General features: G+C 38.7%; 2 protein-coding genes across 2 annotated transcripts; both read right to left on the bottom strand.

Moving 5' to 3' along the window:
* Positions 1 to 1,161: 1,161 nt before the first annotated feature.
* Positions 1,162 to 6,276, bottom strand: LOC117261314 (uncharacterized). Its single transcript, XM_033633685.2, has 9 exons — positions 6,066 to 6,276; positions 4,360 to 4,505; positions 4,070 to 4,199; positions 3,670 to 3,942; positions 3,267 to 3,572; positions 3,007 to 3,164; positions 2,814 to 2,924; positions 2,264 to 2,308; positions 1,162 to 2,066 (listed from the first exon to the last, which is right to left on the bottom strand). Exons 1-9 carry the CDS (start codon positions 6,103 to 6,105, stop codon positions 1,893 to 1,895), a joined length of 1,383 nt encoding a protein of 460 aa, XP_033489576.1. The 5' UTR covers positions 6,106 to 6,276; the 3' UTR covers positions 1,162 to 1,892.
* Positions 6,277 to 10,522: 4,246 nt separating this feature from the next.
* On the bottom strand, positions 10,523 to 17,247 carry LOC117261315 (uncharacterized). The gene is made up of 9 exons (XM_033633687.2): positions 17,147 to 17,247; positions 16,985 to 17,027; positions 13,178 to 13,323; positions 12,887 to 13,019; positions 12,487 to 12,759; positions 12,098 to 12,391; positions 11,837 to 11,997; positions 11,637 to 11,753; positions 10,523 to 11,542 (listed from the first exon to the last, which is right to left on the bottom strand). Exons 2-9 carry the CDS (start codon positions 17,022 to 17,024, stop codon positions 11,372 to 11,374), a joined length of 1,335 nt encoding a protein of 444 aa, XP_033489578.1. The 5' UTR covers positions 17,025 to 17,027; positions 17,147 to 17,247; the 3' UTR covers positions 10,523 to 11,371.
* Positions 17,248 to 18,074: the final 827 nt, after the last annotated feature.

Below are 18,074 nucleotides of genomic sequence, written 5' to 3' on the forward strand. Positions count from 1 at the left end.
GCAAATGTATATGATGTCAATTTCATGCTGAAAGAAAGCCTTGGGGGGATTTCTTCAAATTTGGTATAAATATTCACTTGGTCTAAGCAATTAAGGATATATTTTAGTGGTCATAAATCAAAGTTCAAGGTCAGTGTGACCTTGTCTGTCTAATTCTTGTGAGTGCAATATCTCAAAAACACCTTGAGGGAATTTTTTCAAATTTGGCACTGACATTGACTTGATGAATAAATTCAATTTTGGTGATCAAAGGTCAAGGAAACTGTGACCTTGCATTTGTCCCCTTCTCGTGAAACTGACATCTTAAGAATGCCATGAGGGATTTTTTATTTTTCAAATATGGCACAAACATCCACTTGAGCTCAACAATGCATGATTCGATTGTGGTGGTCATAGATTTAAGTCCATGGTCACTGTAGCGACCACTATCAATACAAAAGCCACTGAGAGGCGGAGTCTAGCTCTTAACTGCGACTCATTGAAAGAAATTCATGTCGAAGTCCAACGTTGCATTTTTATGATCATTTCTTAAACAAACACCTGACGAACTTAAGTAAAATGAGATAACAGTCAACAGAAAATATCGGAGCCAACACTCAGCCTCTTTGTTTAACAAAACCATCACGCCAGTGCAAGAACAGGTAAAATAATGTGAGACCACATCGGGATATTTAAAGATAACCTTGAGGAAATTTCCTCAAATTTAGCACAAACGTCCACTTGATGAACTGATTAGAGTCTGATGTTCATATGTCACTACAACCATGAGTTCATCTCATTCTTGAGAATGTAATTTCTCAGAACGGTTTTGAGGGATTTCTTTTCAAATTGGCACAAATGTCCACTTTACATCAAGGAGTTAATGATTAGATTTTGGTTGTCAAAGGTCAAGGTCACTGTGACCTCACAAAACACGTTTCTGGCTATAACTCAAAAATCCATATGCTAATTATGACATTTCACATAATGTTTGGCAAAAACACCTTTCTGTTCATATTACAACATAACTCAGGAACAGAGGGGGAGACATTTGAGCTGCAGCAACATCCATACTGGAAACACTGACTACTGTCATGGCTACATATGAGTCTGAACAGACATGGATGTTAACTGGAACTTGACCTGTTGGTGGAGGCAGACAACCATGAGGCGGTAATTCTAGTTTTACTACAATTTCATTTTTATTGTAATCTGTACAGAGCATAAAAAAATAAAAAAATATCACATATAATTTCTTAGAATGAAATTATAAAAACCACACAGACACTCTGATATAAGAGGCTGAAGGCACATGATATCACTCTGAAACAACCATATAAAAATACTATACAAGTAAAGCTGGTAACAGTGGCTTAAATTGCTGAGTGGAGTGATTTGATCTCCATGAGTGTTTTCTAGAAACATCATCATCATCTCTCCTATCTATGATACCCTTGGCAGCAAGAAAAAGAGTTATGCATTCAATACAAAACCTGAATTTACAGCACACATTTATATTCCATATAAAACAGAAATCCTGATCATGACAGTTAACTCTGCAAAAGCTACAGAGCTCCTGTGAACTTTGTTTTTCCTTAACTGATAAAAAAATACCTTAATCATTTGTAGGAACTGATCTAAAATTGATTTATGTCTCTGTATTACTCCTACTCTCTGCTGCTGTGGGTTATCAAGAGTTCCTGGAGTACTGGCCTCAGACTTCTTTGATCACACCACATTGGTGTTTGTATTTATATTAAAAGAAAGAGGACATCCCACATTTTAACCTGCAATAGGTCTGGTCACGTGTCAATATAGTGAGAATGATATTTTCTTCCTCTACATAGTACTTATTTTGTGCACCTTTGCAGGTTTATAAGAACTTAATTTTCCGTGTCCGTATACGCAAGACCTTACAGAGAGCTGAGTTTGTCTGAGGTGTAAACATCACTTAAAGTTGCATCTGAACTGAGGGGGGGAGCAGAGGGCAGTCCTTTCAGTTCAAACCTCGGCTCAGGGTCCGACGAGAGACAATCAGAGCCAAGTGATGGAGCTGGATCATCTCTCTGCCCTCCTAGAGGTGCAACCTGGAGAGAGATAAATAAATAAATGAAAAGCAAATGTATGTGTTAATCAAACAGTGTCGGTAAGTTCAATATCAGAAAAGAGTCTACTTTTGAAGGGCCAAAAATCAGTGTGAGAACGAGGACTCTCTTGCTGTTTGTTAAGACAACAATCAACATTTAATGCATTTACAGGGAGTTCTGTATGTTTGTGTGTGTACCTCAGGCTGAGGGGAGCTCACATGGATATTCACTGGGGTGTACACCTGTAAGGTAAAACAAATACATGCAAGTCAAAAAAAAGGAGAACATATTGCTTTGGGGGATGTACACAGGAAGTATAATGTATGATGAGTTTTGGTGTTAGAAGGCGTGTGTTTTTACTATGAGTCCCGAGCTGAATCAGGGACATTTATGGACATGATGGAGATAATGATGTCCGAAAGTGTGAGTCACATTGAATTAGGGATATCAGTTTAGGTTAATTTTGCACTGATAAGCCCCCAAAACACACTTAACGTGTAACTAACTGGTTAATTTTTAAGACAAAAAAAAAAAAAACATCTTAATGGCGTTACATACACAAGGCCTTTTCTTTTAGTCCAGCACTCCACTGACTTATTGAGCTTTAGTGTTGGAGGTAGTGATCTCATGATGTTTGGCTTTGCTGACAGACAACCAGCTGGCTGTATTATGCAGCAACATAGTCCACCCAATATTCTCTGCGGTTAGTATCTCATCCTCGTTTGAAATCCTTTGTATAACACCTACCGATGGCTCAGGTGAGGTAGATGTAGGTTCTCTGGAAACAAGAGAATTCAATGGCTGATGAGAGGGATCAGGCGCAGCAGAGTAAATTTGGCCTCCAGACTGATTTGAATCCTGTAATTGGAGAAATGATATTGAAGTAAAAATAGCAACACGTGTTAAAAACAGATGAATGTCTATTTGAGGAAGCACTTACTTGGTAATACCCAGCAAGTGCGGTTGCAGCCTGACGAGTAGATTTGGCCTTTTTAGAAGAGCTTCTTTTCGACCAGCATTTCTTCACACAGCAACAGAAACCAATCACCGCAAATAAAACCCCGACAGCAATAACATAAACCATGGCAGGAACTAGTTCTGTAAGAGCAGAAGAAGGGGGAGGGTTTTTATTGGTAATTAGAATCGTGATCAGTCACATTTTGTTCATATATTTTCCAAAAATAAAGTGCTGTTGCTCACCAATGTTTACCACCACATCCGCAGTCTGGGCCAGGTGGCCTTGCGGGTCTCTGAACTCGTAGGTGCCAGAGTCTTTGATTTTCACAGGATCAATCTCTATGCCATAATGCACCACCTCAATCCTCCCTTGAAAATTCCAAAGCGGGGTGTTCCAGTCATCTTCTTCAACCAGATGGCCTGCATTTACCAATGTGTATCCTTTCATTTCCCCTTTAGGTGTAAAAGTCACAGTCCATGGGACATCGCCTGAAGGATATTTGATGAAGAGCTGCTTGTCGTCCTTTGCATCATAGTGTCTATGTTCCTCTGTGTGTGATAAAGAGTATATTGTTTAAGAACATGTCATTAGATTCGCAGCAGTCTAAAAGCTCAGATGCACCTTTTATTAACTACCGAAAATCACCTTGTACTGTGAGCTGTATCCTCGACAGCAAAGTGTTGTCTTTTCTTCTGAAGTTGTAGTGGCCCATGTCTCCCTGATTTACGTTCATAATCTCCCACACATCACGCTTCACCTGTCCTCTGCCTCCCTTATTGGTCTGAGGGTCGGTGCGATTCCACAGGACCTTTGGCTGGTCCTCACTGTCAAGGGGAGTGAACTCCAAAAATGCAGCCTCTCTAGGAATATCATAGGAGAACCTTTCCCTGTAAGTCCTCGTCTCCTCTACAGCACAATCTGAAAAAACACATTCAGGAAAAAAACAGGATGGACTTACTGCACACTTCATAGAAAAATCTATTCCCAAAAATGTTTTCTGATGGAATAGAGTCTTTAAATATACAGTATAATGTAATATTCTCACCCAAAATTTCCAGTTTGATGACATCCTGAATTTTATCATCAAATGAGATGGAGAATATTCCGGCATCTTTTTCTGTCAAATCTGTTAATTCAGCTGAAATAGTGGAAACTTTAAGGCGTGGGTCCTTTGCCTGATTCAGAGGACATCACACATACATTACTCAGGACAGAGAATAGATTCTGTTCATTCAAAACCGGGTTTGCTCTTTTGTCATATTTTAGATGTTGCAGTGCATGGATGTCGGAGCAATATTGGTTATAGTTTAAATGACAGTGCCAAAAGCTGCTCACCTCCCCATTATCCATCATTAGCCTCCTGGATCCCCCATTTGGAGTGAAGTACAACTGACCACGGAAAACAGGTGGTATATAAGAAAATGGTAATGCAAAATTTTCGCCATAGCACTCCGTGTCATACTGGAGACCAGCAGATGAACCTTCAATCAGAGAGATACAAGTAAAAAGAGATAGACGGGAGGAGATATCAAAAAATAAGTCAGATACTAAACATCTGAGGACACGTGGAAAACATACTGTAAGCATCTCAAGTACATTCGATACCACAGAGAAAAAAAAACTGTGAATTACTATGTAGATGGGTGAATGTAAGGTAAGTAGGTAATTCATTTTTCAAAGTGACATGCACCTGACTCAAGAATAATTATTTGAAAAATCATAATATAAAATTTGTTTGGTAAGTCTGTTATCAGGCATGTTGATTAATTTATCCCACAGTTGCAACATGTCACCATTGTGCTGCATTTCACATGTCTCCCATCCCATGTCACCACGTACTGCAAGTTTTGGGGCCATTTAAATAATGGCTGCAGGCGTAAACCAACATGTTTGAGGGCACTATTGAATCAACATCTGCTGTAAGGTCACATGAGTCATTTTTGAAGTATCACAAAATCAGAACAAATGAAGCCACATTTTAAAAAATGATACAGACACTGGAAAACAATATAAGTCCCTTGAACTGAAAGAAGGGGTTAATGCAGTGGTGGAAATAGCATCATATGAATGTATGCTCAGTAGGAAAAATGGCAATCAGGAGAAAGGAGTGTCTCCTTGGGACAGTTTATGGACTCCTATAAAAATGGAAGATAAGCCTGCTTGCTCTTCTTCTCTTTCCTTCTATGCTTTATTGATAATTTTGCTTTATGTACTGGAGTCCACCTCCATATTATACTTGCCTTGTATTCTTGTATGCATGGAAAATAATTTATGTATGTCATGCACCGAGCCTTTCAAACCAATAACAAAACAAAACAAAAAAAAAGATGCGAAAATGATACAACTCAGAGTAATGACCAAAAATCTGTTTACCTTTAAATCACTTAAGAACATCCAAAATAAATAATTAAATGGTCAAATGTGTCAAGAATTATACAAATGAATACAATTTAAATGAAAAAATGAATTTAAAGCCAATAAAACAAGATGGGTGCTCAGAATCAGTATGTGTGTTTTTTATTAAATTCTACTGAATTAATTTACTTTAATTAAATTAATATCTAAATGCAATCATTGCTTTTTATTTATTTATTTATTTATTTATTTTATTTTATTTTATTTTATTTTATTTTATTTTTTTTGGGTGGTTGTGGGGCGTAGCTGAGTATGTTATGTACGTTTGCGTGGGACCAAAGACAAATGCGCATTTGCACTAAATACATTGGAAATTCCAAGCTGGGTACTACAAAAATGGAGGGGTGCGGTCCTGGCCTGTTGCTGGACGTTAATTCAGTACAACTTACATGTATACAATCACATATATTCACAGAACATACTGGGAACATATTTTACACAGTGGCTTTTAACGCAAGTGGCACAGTTGGCATACAACTGGCATATTTGCAGCTGCACAGAGCGCACAGGTAAGACTATGTGGAGCCGAGACTTCGCTTATGATATAAAGTAAAACTGTAAAGTTATATATAGGTTAAACCTGCATCGTAGCATTTCTTCCGTGATTATAAATAATGTATACTCACCAAGCAAGAGGCAGGAAACGGTCACATATAACAGTATCATGTCCTTCAGAGAGAAGAGACGTTTGTTTATGTCGGCGGAACCAGGTTAACTTTTGATCCACTCACAACGTTCCTCTAAACGCAAAGGGCACCAAACTGAACACCAAGCACAAAACTTGACAAGTATGTTGCGTAGTCTACTTCCTACAGAGTACAGGTTACTTCCTTTCTGTGTTACGGACAAGTTGTAGCCTACTTTATTTCCCAACAGTCGACTGGGCGAGGCTTCTACACTCTTTGCGTCATGCCTGCTCCATGTGTGTGCAAGATACGCATATAAGGCGGGCGTTTCCGCTGTAGAGATGGTATTACTTCTTTTTATTATGTCTTGTGAAATATGGAATCTGTCACCTCTTCAGGCCACTATAAAATATCCAAATTAAACACTATAAAAAGGCAAAATCCCTCTTTGGTTGGGTTAATCATAATTATGCCAAAAATAATGGCATCACCTCTGATATGGAACCAGCACAGACATTACTGCATTTTAAGGGGTCACATGTCAAAGAGGTCAGGGTATTAAAGTGAAAGTAGGGCTGCAACTTTATGACAGTTTCACGGTATGATAACTCTCTCAGAAAATAGTATTATGTTTTGACAGTATACAGCCTATTGTTCTGATCTGTAACAAGGACATTTGAGGAAATTGGTTAAACAACCTCTTTATTATAATTCAAACTGGAAACATTTTTTGATGGAAGTATGTAGGCTAAAGTCTTTTTTTTGTCAAATAGGGGAGATTGGGCTACAGCCTAATACATTGTAGTTTGGGCTGAATGTTATTAACCTCCTGAGACCCTGTGTCCTCATATGAGGACATCACATTTTGGGTTTACTTGACCTTATACTTCATTCTACTTATCTTAAACCCGTTGTCCTCTTTCATGGACACTTTTTTTGTGCCATCTAGTGATAGTAAGAGCACAATACATTAATCCATGTAAAAACAAGATAGGAGCCATCTCTGCCAAGTCAATCTGCAGCTGATCCTGACACAAAAGTGGACAAGGTCCAAAACCTGATCACATTTTATGGTTGGAACTTTTTTATTGATGCTAAATGCTTGTGGTTTGATACTGCAACAAATTTGAACAATTTTAGCAACTTAACAAGCTAAGATGCTGTTTATTAGGAAGCACTGGTTTGAAGACATTGGGACTTTATTATCATCTCGTTTGAGGATATTGGGACTTAATTATCGTTGACAATATTTAGTTTTTATACTAATCAGGTCCTACTGATCCCAAATAGCTAGGAGAAATTAAAAATGCATACCAAACAAAAGTTCGGGTCTCAGGAGGTTAAAACTTTTTGGGAAGGATTTTTTTTTTTTAAATTATTCTAGCGACATGCACATCTCTGCCACAAATAAACAGTTTTTGATTTTTTTCTAGACCTTACCTTTCTTCTACAATTGCACCAAGAAGTGGTGAAAGTGAAAGGCAGAGGGTTCGCTGCAACACTTGCTGGAAAAGTCTGTTTAACACAATTAAGTCAATACAACCCTATCTATATACCACAGGTCTCCATATACAGCAGGGGAAGGATAGGTATTTGTACAGGCATCCATGCATCTGTTAGGGTGTTTTCACATATAGTACTTTCAAAACAAACTGAACTTAGTCTTTTTATAGTGCACCAAAAAGTGGACCAAGTGAAGAGAGACTCAGTTCTTTTGCGTTCACGTTGTCAGTTCATTCGAAAGAGGATTCAGTTCTCTTTCTAGTCAGCTTCATCTCTGATGGGACCTCTCAGTCCTCTTTTTGTTCACACTATAGCGTATATATAATATATATTGGTGTAGTTCTGGTTTTACTTTGACGTGGCACTGCAGTGCTCGCTTTCATATGAACTTAAAATTGGAGTTGATGTATTCTACATTCCACATCTGGAGACGTGCAGATTGTGGACCAAACTACTCCTCACCCTGCATCCTTGCAATTGTTACAGGTCGACGTGGTTTCGTCTGGTTTTTCAAGTGTCCCAGTGCAATAGCATGTGATCTAAAAGGCTAAATACATCAGCAAAGAGCAAAACCAACCTGGAGCACTCTGTGTTCACAGTGCACAGGTTGAGTGAACCGCACCGCAGACTTGAAGCGAACCATACTCAGGCCATCTCACTCAGGTGGTCTGAGTATGGTTTGCTTCAGAGGGGTCTGAGTTCTTTTGGGGTGTTCACATATGCCCAAAAAATGCCAAGTCACTGCTCTCAGTCTATTTAGAGGGCTGAAAAGGACGAAGTTAGTCTCTCATCGATATTCAATGGTTTGACCGATAGATGTACACTGAATGGGTAACCTAGATCCACGTGTCAAAAAACAAGTTTTGAATAAATGAATATTGACAAGACTGTGAAACTCTGCGTCTGACATATTAAAATACAAAGTATTTCTCATTTAATTAAGGACATTATTTCAAATTGAACATGAGTTTGAAGTGCAAAAATAGAGAAAATGAGCTATAGGAGGATTAGTTGTAACACCAGGGTGTACCCCACCTCTCGCTGACATTGGGTCTATATCAGCTGACATCGGCAACCCCCCCCCCAACGATGCCCAATAGGATAAGTGGTTATGGCAAATGAATGAATGAATGAAAACACTGTCTCTCACACTCACTGAACTCCACTGAAACACATCCAATCTCTGTGGAAATTTGCAGGTCACTGTGGTCAACTGGCCAGAAGCACAAAAGGATCGACCCTATGTAACCACATCAAAAGTCCATGGTAAAATTTACCCTGCCCCTGTTAGGTTGTGCCCATACTCCCCTACTGTAGATAAGCCAATGTAGTAACATAGTATGAGATACCTCAATTTAAATCTAAATCAATTTACAGCTATAATCCTATGATGTAGTCAATTCAACTTTATTTAAATAGCACTTTTCATACACACACACATACAGGTATACATAAAGCAAAGACTGTAATGATAAAGATTAAAATTAAAATGGGAACTGAGGAAACACTATCACCAGAAGCAGGATAAAAACTCAAAATAAAAAACTGTTTAAAATTAGTTAATAAATAAGTAAATGACGTTAAAATAATTCATTAAGTCAATAAAATAATAATAAATACAAAATTTAAAAGGTCAACACTCTCTGCAGCTCTCAAGTCTTCGGGCAGGCTGTGTCACAGAAGTGGACCATAGTTAGTCACGTTCATCCCATCCTTTTAAAATGAAACCTTCTGAACACGGAGTGGCTCAGTATCCATGGTGTCAAAAGTCAAAATACACAGCATATATCCAAACGCATCACACACCTGTGATACATTTTATTTCTAAGAGGCAACTGTTTTTCATAGCTTTACATTATGCACCAAGGTTGCATCTTTATGGTCCAGTATCTTCAACATCTCAGACATAATTAATATTTCACTCAAACCAGATCCTTTATGAACAATTCCTCTCCTATTGCATCATAACAGCCATAAAACTACTGCTTATGTCATGGAAAAGAACAATGATGTTTCCAGTGTTTCATTTCAATTATGAGTCAATAAGTGAGGCAACAGTAGAGGACAGGGGAAAAGAGGAAGATAGGTGTGACAAAGGGGAAGATAAAGGCAGGGAGTCACTGTTTCAAGTTCTGCTTCCATACATCTATACTTAGATTTATTTTGTCCTCTGCTTTAAAAAAAAAAACGTTTGTGTTTTTGACTATTTTTCACATCTAATTACAGAATGCAATCCTGTCCTCTCCATCATCTGTTTTATTTCTGTGAATTTATAATTTAAAACTCATTTATGTAAATTGAAATGATCGGTGACATAACAATATGGTGTATGGCTCAATAAATATAATTGATAAACCCCCAAAAAACAAGATAACTATCAATGTTCATATCACAGCGAACAGTTTCATGGTATACAGCTGCAACACTGAACTGGGAGGTTGGCATCGGCAGAGCGAAGTGTGCAGGTGGGAGTGTAATGATGGGGGAGCTCAGACAGGTAGGGTGGGGCCTGGTTATTGAGGACTTTGTATGTTACGAGGTGGATTTTGAAGTGGATTCCCTGGGGGATTTAAATGTGTAATAGAATACAATGATTAAGTGATGACATTTTATATCCAAAAGGTCAAAGGTCAACTTCACTGTGACATCATAATGTTCTGCAAAAACACTTTGCACTCTGGTCATTTAATGCCTTAATACAGGGACCGAAGGGGAGGCATGTGGTCTGAGTTGGTGACAATAATCTTGGGTGCCCATCTTGAAACTGTAGTGATTGTATTGATCTTCTGTGCTGCCGGGTTGAAGGTGTGTGTGAAACATCCACCTTTTAAAATTTATAACTCCTCCATATTGGAAGCATTGACTACTGTCATGGCTACATATGAGTCTGAACAAACATGGATGTTAACTGGAACCTGACTTGCTGGCAGAGGCAGACAACCATGAGGCGGTAATTCTAGTTTTACTTTGATTACATTTTTATTTGATTTTCATATTTACGAAGCATAAAGCAAATAAAAACATCATATGTAATTCAACATTATGTAATTATAAAAACCACACAGACACTTTGATATAAGAGGCTGAAGGCACAAGATATCACTATGAAACAACCATATAGAAATACTATACAAGTAAAGCTGGTAACAGTGGCTTAAATTGCTGAGTGGAGTGATTTGATCTCCATGAGTGTTAAGGTCAGTGTGAGTCCTTAATTTCTAAATTCTGCTGCAAAAACTGTCTTTTCAACCTCACTGTAACATCATCTCTCCTACCTATGATACCCATGGCAGCAGGAGAAAGGCAAAGTTATGCATTCAGTGCAAAACCTGAATTTATGGCACACATATTTACATTTCATCTCAGAAATTCTGATCATGGCAGTTAACTCTACAAAATCTACGGAGCTCCACTGAGTTCTTCCGTACCTGAGAAAAAATACGTAATCATACGTAGAAATTGACCTAAAATTGATTTATGTCTCTGTATTACTCCTACTGCTGCTGTGAGTTATCAAGAGTTACTGGAGTACTGGCCTCAAACGTCTTTGATCACACCACATTAGTGTTTAAATTAAAATAAAGAGGACATCCCACATTTTAACCTGCGATAGGTCTGGTCATGTGTCAGTGTAGTGTGAATAATGTTTATCCTGTGCACCTATCACCATGACACTGCAGGCTTGCTTATTTTTCCATGTGTGTATATAACATATTACAGTCAGAGCCTGAAATGGCTGTGTTCCCACTAGTCCTGAGGTAGAAGCCAGATGCAACTCTGCATCACTTGAATTTCCTGTGCGCTTACAGAAAGTTGAGTTTATCTGAGGTGTAAACATCACAGAAAGTTGAGTCTGAACTGAGGGGGAGAGCAGAGGGCAGTTTCAGCTCAAACTTTGGCTCTGGGTCCGAGGAGAGACAATCATAGCCAAGTGAAAGAGCTGGATCAGCTTCCTGCCCTCCTAAAGGTGCAACCTGGAGAGAGAAGTGAAAAAGATAAATAGATACATGAAAAGCAGTGCGGTTATTATATCTCATCCTCTTTTAAAAACCTTTGTATAACACGTACCAATGGCTCAGGTGAGGTAGATGTAGGTTCTCTAGAAACTAGAGCATCCAATGGCTGATGAGAGGAATCTGGACCAGGTGCAACAGGGTAAACTGGGGCTCCAGGTTGATTCGAATCCTGCAATTGGAAAAAAGGATACTGAAGTAAAAATAGCAACACGTGTTTAAAGCAGTTGAATGTCTATTTGAGAAAGTACTCACATGGTAATACACAGCAGGTGTGGCTGCGGCCCGAGGAGCAGATTCGGCCCTTTTCGAAGAGCTCTTTTTACAACAGCATTTCTTCACACAGCAACAGCAGACAATCACCGCAAATAAAACCCCGACAGCAATACCAACATAAGTAACAATAGTAGCTGGGTCTGCAAAAGCAGAAGAAGGGAAAAGGTTTATGTTAATTAGAATCACGATCAGTCACAGTTGCTTCATACATTTTGCCAAAAATAAAGTGCTGTTGCTCACCATATTTTACCATCACATCCACAGACTTGGTCTGGCGACCTTGCGGGTCTCTGAACTCGTAGGTGCCAGCGTCTTTGATTTTCACAGGATCAATCTCTATACCGCCACGCACCACCTGAATTCTCCCTCTAAAATTGGAGTCCCAGTCATTGTCTACAACCACATGGCCTGCTTTCACCAATGTTTTCTGAAATTCACCTTCAGATGTAAAAGTCAAAGTCCATGGGACATCGCCTGGAGGACTTTCGATGAATAGATGACCGTTCACCTTTGTTTGATAGCTTCTGTATTTCGCTGTGTAATAAAGAGTATATTGTGTAAGAACAAGTCATCAGTTTCACAGCAGTCTAAAAACTCTAATGCAACTTTAATCAACTACCGAACATCACCTTCTACTGTGAGTTTTATCCTCTTCAGCAAAGTGTTGTCTTTTCCTCTGAAGTTGTAGTGGCCCACGTCTGTGAAATTGAGATACGAAATCTCCCACTTAGTACCCTTCACCTGTCCTCTGCCTCCCTTATTGGTCTGAGGGTCGCTGCGATTCCACAGGACCTTTGGCTGGTCCTCACTGTCAAGGGGAGTGAATTCCAGGAATTCAGCCAGTCTAGGAATACGATAGGAGAACCTATCCCCGTAAGTCTTCCATTCCTTGTCAGCACAATCTGAAAAAACACATACAGGAAAAAAGACAGGATGGACTTATTGCACACTTTATAGAAAAATCTATTCCCAAAAAGGTTTTCTGATGGAATAGAGTCTTTAATATACAGTATAAGGTAACATTCTCACCTGAAATTTTCAGTTTGATGACATCTTGAAATTTATCACCATCATATGAGATGGAGAATATTCCGGCATCTTTTTCTGTCAAATCTGTTAATTCAGCTGAAATAGTGGAAACTTTAAGGCGTGGGTCCTTTGCCTGAATCAGAGGACATCACACATACATTATTCAGGACAGAGAATAGATTCTGTTCATTCAAAACTTGGTTTGCTCTGACTTTGTCATATTCCAGATCCTGCATGGATGTCGGAGCAATATTGGTTATAGTTTAAATGACAGTGCCAAAAGCTGCTCACCTCCCCATTATCCATCATTAGTCTCCTGGATCCCCCATTTGGAGTGAAGTACAACTGACCACGGAAAAGAGGTGGTGCATAACGCAATGGTAATGCAAAATTTTTGCCATAGCACTCCGTGTCATACTGGAGACCAGCAGATGAACCTTCAATCAGAGAGATACAAGTAAAAAAGAGATAAACGGGAGGGAATATTAAAATAAGTCGATACTAAACATCTGAGGACGTGGAAAACATACTGTAAGCATCTCAAGTACAATTGATACCAGGAGAACAAAAAGATTTGTGAATTACTTTGTAGATGGGTGAATGTAAGGTGAGTAGGTAATTTATCTTTCAAAGTGTCATGCACCTGACTCAAGAATAACTAGTATTTAAAAAATCCCAATGCAATCTTTTTGTGGTTAGTTTGGCATCAGGCACGACTAATCACTGCATGTTTTAGGGCCATTTAAATAATGGCTGCAGGTGTAAACCAACATGTTTAAGGGCACTATTGAATCAATATCTGCTGTAAGGTCATATGAATCATTTCTGAAGCTTCACAAGATCAGAACAAATGAAGCCACATTTTAAAAAATGATGGAAAAAAAAGATACAACCTCAATATCCCAGGATTTCAATTATATTTTGTGAAATTACCAAAAATCTCTTCATCTTTAAATCACTTCAAAACATCCACAATAAAATTATCAATTAAATAAATGAATTGATAAAAGGTCAAATGTATCAAGAAGTATAAAGTGAATACATTTTTTTAAAATAATGTAAAGCTAATGAAACATGAAGGCAGCTCAGAATCTGTAAACATTTGTTTTTATAAATTTTATTGAATTTATTGAATGTAATGAAACTAGTCCATACCCATTGAGTGCAAAGTTGCCCACGTACAGTGTCACATGGTGTGTGTTTGGGATACAGGTTATAGGAAATTGCAGATTAAATAGTCAACTGAACCCATTAAGAAGAGCAATGTATTCAGACAGAATTTTTGTGAATTTGATGGTACGATTGCTTTATTGAAAGTACATTAGTACCATTGCCAATAGTGGGATAGTTAGTGGGCTAAAACTGTACATTAGTAATTGAAGTAGCACGTTGTAAGGCAGATAGTTAAAGAAGCAACAGACAGCATTTTTGCCTATATATCATTATGAAAATAATGTGGGTTGCACAGGGTAGTGGCCACAGTAAAATCAGACTATCAGCGTTTACATAGGTTACTTAGTGACTTAGCAATAAGCTTCTGCAATTTTCGCAAAAAAAATCTGCTTTATGGCAGGAAATGCGTCATGTATTGCCAAACTGGTTGGTCAGCCAATCAGGGACTGGAGCTGGTCCTTATGAGGAACTGGCTGGGGCATGAGATAGTTTAGTCAGGAGCACAATGGCAGACGGACAAAGTTTGGAGATAAGTGAAAAACAGCCTCCCAAAAGAAAACGAGCTAATCTGTCTGAGGAGGTGAGGATGCACAAAAAGGAGAGTGATAAAAGAAGAGGAAAAACAAGAGTAAACCTCAGTCAGGTGTTCAAGAGATGGAGGGAGCTCCATGACCAAAGAGGCTTCAAAACTGGTGTGCAGCTAGCTTTCTTTCTAATGGATCAGTAAGTAACACAGCTAAATATTAGCTAGCCAAGAGAGGACTGTACTGTACTGGCTGCTAGTTAACTCCTAGCTGGCCAGCATCACAAATCGCCACAACCAGGGACCGGGTAGCGAGTGTTGGTCGGCTGACACCCTCGTTGCCATTCTACGACAGCCCTCAGACAGTGATTACTCCCTCTGACTTAAAAGTGGGGCGCACTGGTAGTTCACATGGGAAACATTGACTGACCACGTCAGTGAGTAGAAAAACGAGAGACTGACAGAATGACACAACGACAGTTTCCGTGAATATGTACAGCGTACCATACCATGACTTAATCACACCAAAAATTAGAAGGAAAAAAAAAAAACAACAACATTCGGCCACAGGGGAAGCCACAGCGATCGGTCGCATTTTAGCCATTTTTAAGCGTTTTTCTGTTGTTATAGCGCCACCCAGTTGCTAATTAGAGTTAAATTTCTCCAGTCACCTTGAGGCGTCGTGTTCTACATATCTACCAAGTTTAGTAAAAATCGATATGGCGGTTAGGCCTAGATAAGAAATTAGTTCTCTAGCGCCCCCATTTTGTTTGATGGGGTCAATAATGGAGGGGTCCCTCAGATTACGTGTTGTCATATGCCTACAAAGTTGTGTGGTGATCGGTGAAACCCTTGAGATGTTATACACCTTTATGTGATGAGCCACGCCCTCAGCAATATTCATTGCCTTAGAAGCTCAGTTTTAGTAAGTCTTCCAACTTTTGCCAAGAGGGAACTTTAGATATTGGTCCCTAGATTATGTTCACCGAGTTTTGTTTTTTTAATACTTTATTTATAGTTTTTCAAGTTTAAACCACATACAAAACACACAGATGAAAATAAACAAAACAAAACGAGCTGCCCGCCCACAGAAATGTATACAAAAATACAAATATGCATGTCAGTTTACACACTGATTCAAGAGTCCAGAAGTGGATTATACAGTCCGAGACAGAGTCCACAAAACCGAGACCAAGTGAGGTCAAGGAGACTAGAAGCTTGACTGTTCAAAGCACGGTGCAGTCAATACAGTACAAAGTGATACAGTCCAGTATAGTTAGTTCTGAGGATGCTGCCTATCCCTTCGAATGTACTCAATAAAGGGACCCCAAACATTAAGGAACTTGTGATGAGTGTCTGACAGAGTATATCGAATTTCTTCCAAATATATACAAGAAACCATGTCATTCAACCATTTTTTGAAACAAGGAGGGGAAACTGATTGCCACTCTCTCATAATAACCCGTTTTGCTACAACCATACCAAACATGAGGGCTTGTTGAAGTGATAAGGGAAGAGTGAGAGAGAAGTTGGAGCAGCCCAGTATTATCAGGAGACTGTCAGGAATCAACCGTTTGCTATATCACTGTACAAATGAAAATGTCATCCCAAAAATTCCTAAGCACGTTCACCGAGTTTCATGCAGATCGGTCAAACTTCCTAGGAAGAGATCGATTTTAAGTGTTTTTCAAAAAATTCAAAATGGCGGAAAATCTATATAACCGGAAGTTATGGGTTCTTGAGGCAAATGTGTTCCTCATGAGGAGAGGCATCTCTGTGCAAAGTTTCATGTCTCTACGACATACGGGGCATGATTTATGCCCATTCAAAGTTTGCAATTTCAATCGGTTGCTATAGCGCCCCCCTTTGGCCAGTTGATGTTATATTGCTTCATTCGCATTCTCCCATGACCCTCTACCACTGTGCCAAATTTCACATGGATTGACCAAGTCAGTGAGGAGAAAAACGTGGAACAGACACACACACAGACAGAGTTTTCGTCATTTTATAGTAAGATTCATGTCAGACACTTTTTCTTCTCTTTAGGTCTGCAGTATAATCCGAGGGGATAGGTGAGTATGTTATAGGTTTGCACGGAACTAAGGACTATCTATATTTACATATTGATAGCAAAAACAAAAATATTGAAAATTACTACAAACATAACAACACAAAGTACATTTATATATGGGAACACACTTTACACACTGCGGTTGCTTCAAACGCAAGTGGCACAGTTGGCATAGGTCACATTATTGACATATTTGCAGCTGCACAGCGCGCACAGATAAGACTATATGGAGCCGAGACTTCGCTTGCGAAATAAATAAACACCATAAAGTTAAATGGGTTAAACCTGCATCGTAACATACCTTCCGTGAGGATAAAGGATTGTTACTCACCAAACAAGACGCAGGACACAGTCACAAGCAACAGTATCATGTCCTGCATAGAGAGGAGACGTTGTTTACTTTAAATTCAATCACAAAGTTTCCTAAAGAGCAGAAACTTGATCATGGAACACAAGATTTGAAAAGCTGATGGGCAGTGTGTTGTCTACTTACTGCGAAGCAACGTTAAACTCCTTAAGGTCAAGTTGTGTTTTGCCTCAGTGCAGAAAACTGGTCTGGGCGAGGCTTACCTTACTGTTTGCGTCATTACTGCGCCTTGTGTGCGCAAAGTGCGCATGTCGAGCAAATTGGGCACAGACTTCCACTTTAATTTAAGGATAAACTGATTTGATTTTGGTAGTCAAAGGTCACTGTAAGCTCACAAAACACATTTTACACACACAACAAAAATAAAATGATCAAGTGATAACATTTTAAATCCAAAGATAAAAGGTCACCTTCACTCTTATAGTGTTCTGCAATGACACTTTCCTGGCTGTTAAGTCCACACCTCAGGAAAAGGGAAGTCATTTGGTTAGATAGTGAATTGGTGACATACTCTTGGGTGCCCACCTTGAAACTGTGGTGATTGTATTGATCTTCTGTGCTACTGGGGGTAGATGTGTGTATGACAAGCTATTTTAACATTTAATCGCTAGACTGGATGTTCATTACTGATATCTGCAACATAATTTTGCCTAGTCAAAACTCTTATTCAAGATATCTGTAATTAGATTTTGACTAGACAAAACTCTAATTACAGATATCTGTAATTCAATTTTGACTAGTAAGATTCAAACTATTTTTGCCATTCATGTGTATGGGGTTTGTCATTATAGATATCTCCAATGTAGTTGCGGATATCTGCAACTGAATTGTGGATATCTGTAATTCCAGTTTGAGATATCTACAATTTAATTTTGACTAGTCATAATTCAAGTTCAAGATATCTTTAATTATCATCAATTGAAGATATCTACATGGTCCTTTCTAGATATCTTGAATTGAGTTTCAGATAGTCAAAATGACGTTGAAGATATCCTGAATTCGAATTATGACTAGTCAAAATGACGTTGTAGATATCTCTATCTGAATTATGACT

Source organism: Epinephelus lanceolatus, chromosome 7 (genome assembly GCF_041903045.1).
Source record: "Epinephelus lanceolatus isolate andai-2023 chromosome 7, ASM4190304v1, whole genome shotgun sequence".
In the NCBI taxonomy this organism is placed as follows: Eukaryota; Metazoa; Chordata; class Actinopteri; order Perciformes; family Serranidae; genus Epinephelus; species Epinephelus lanceolatus.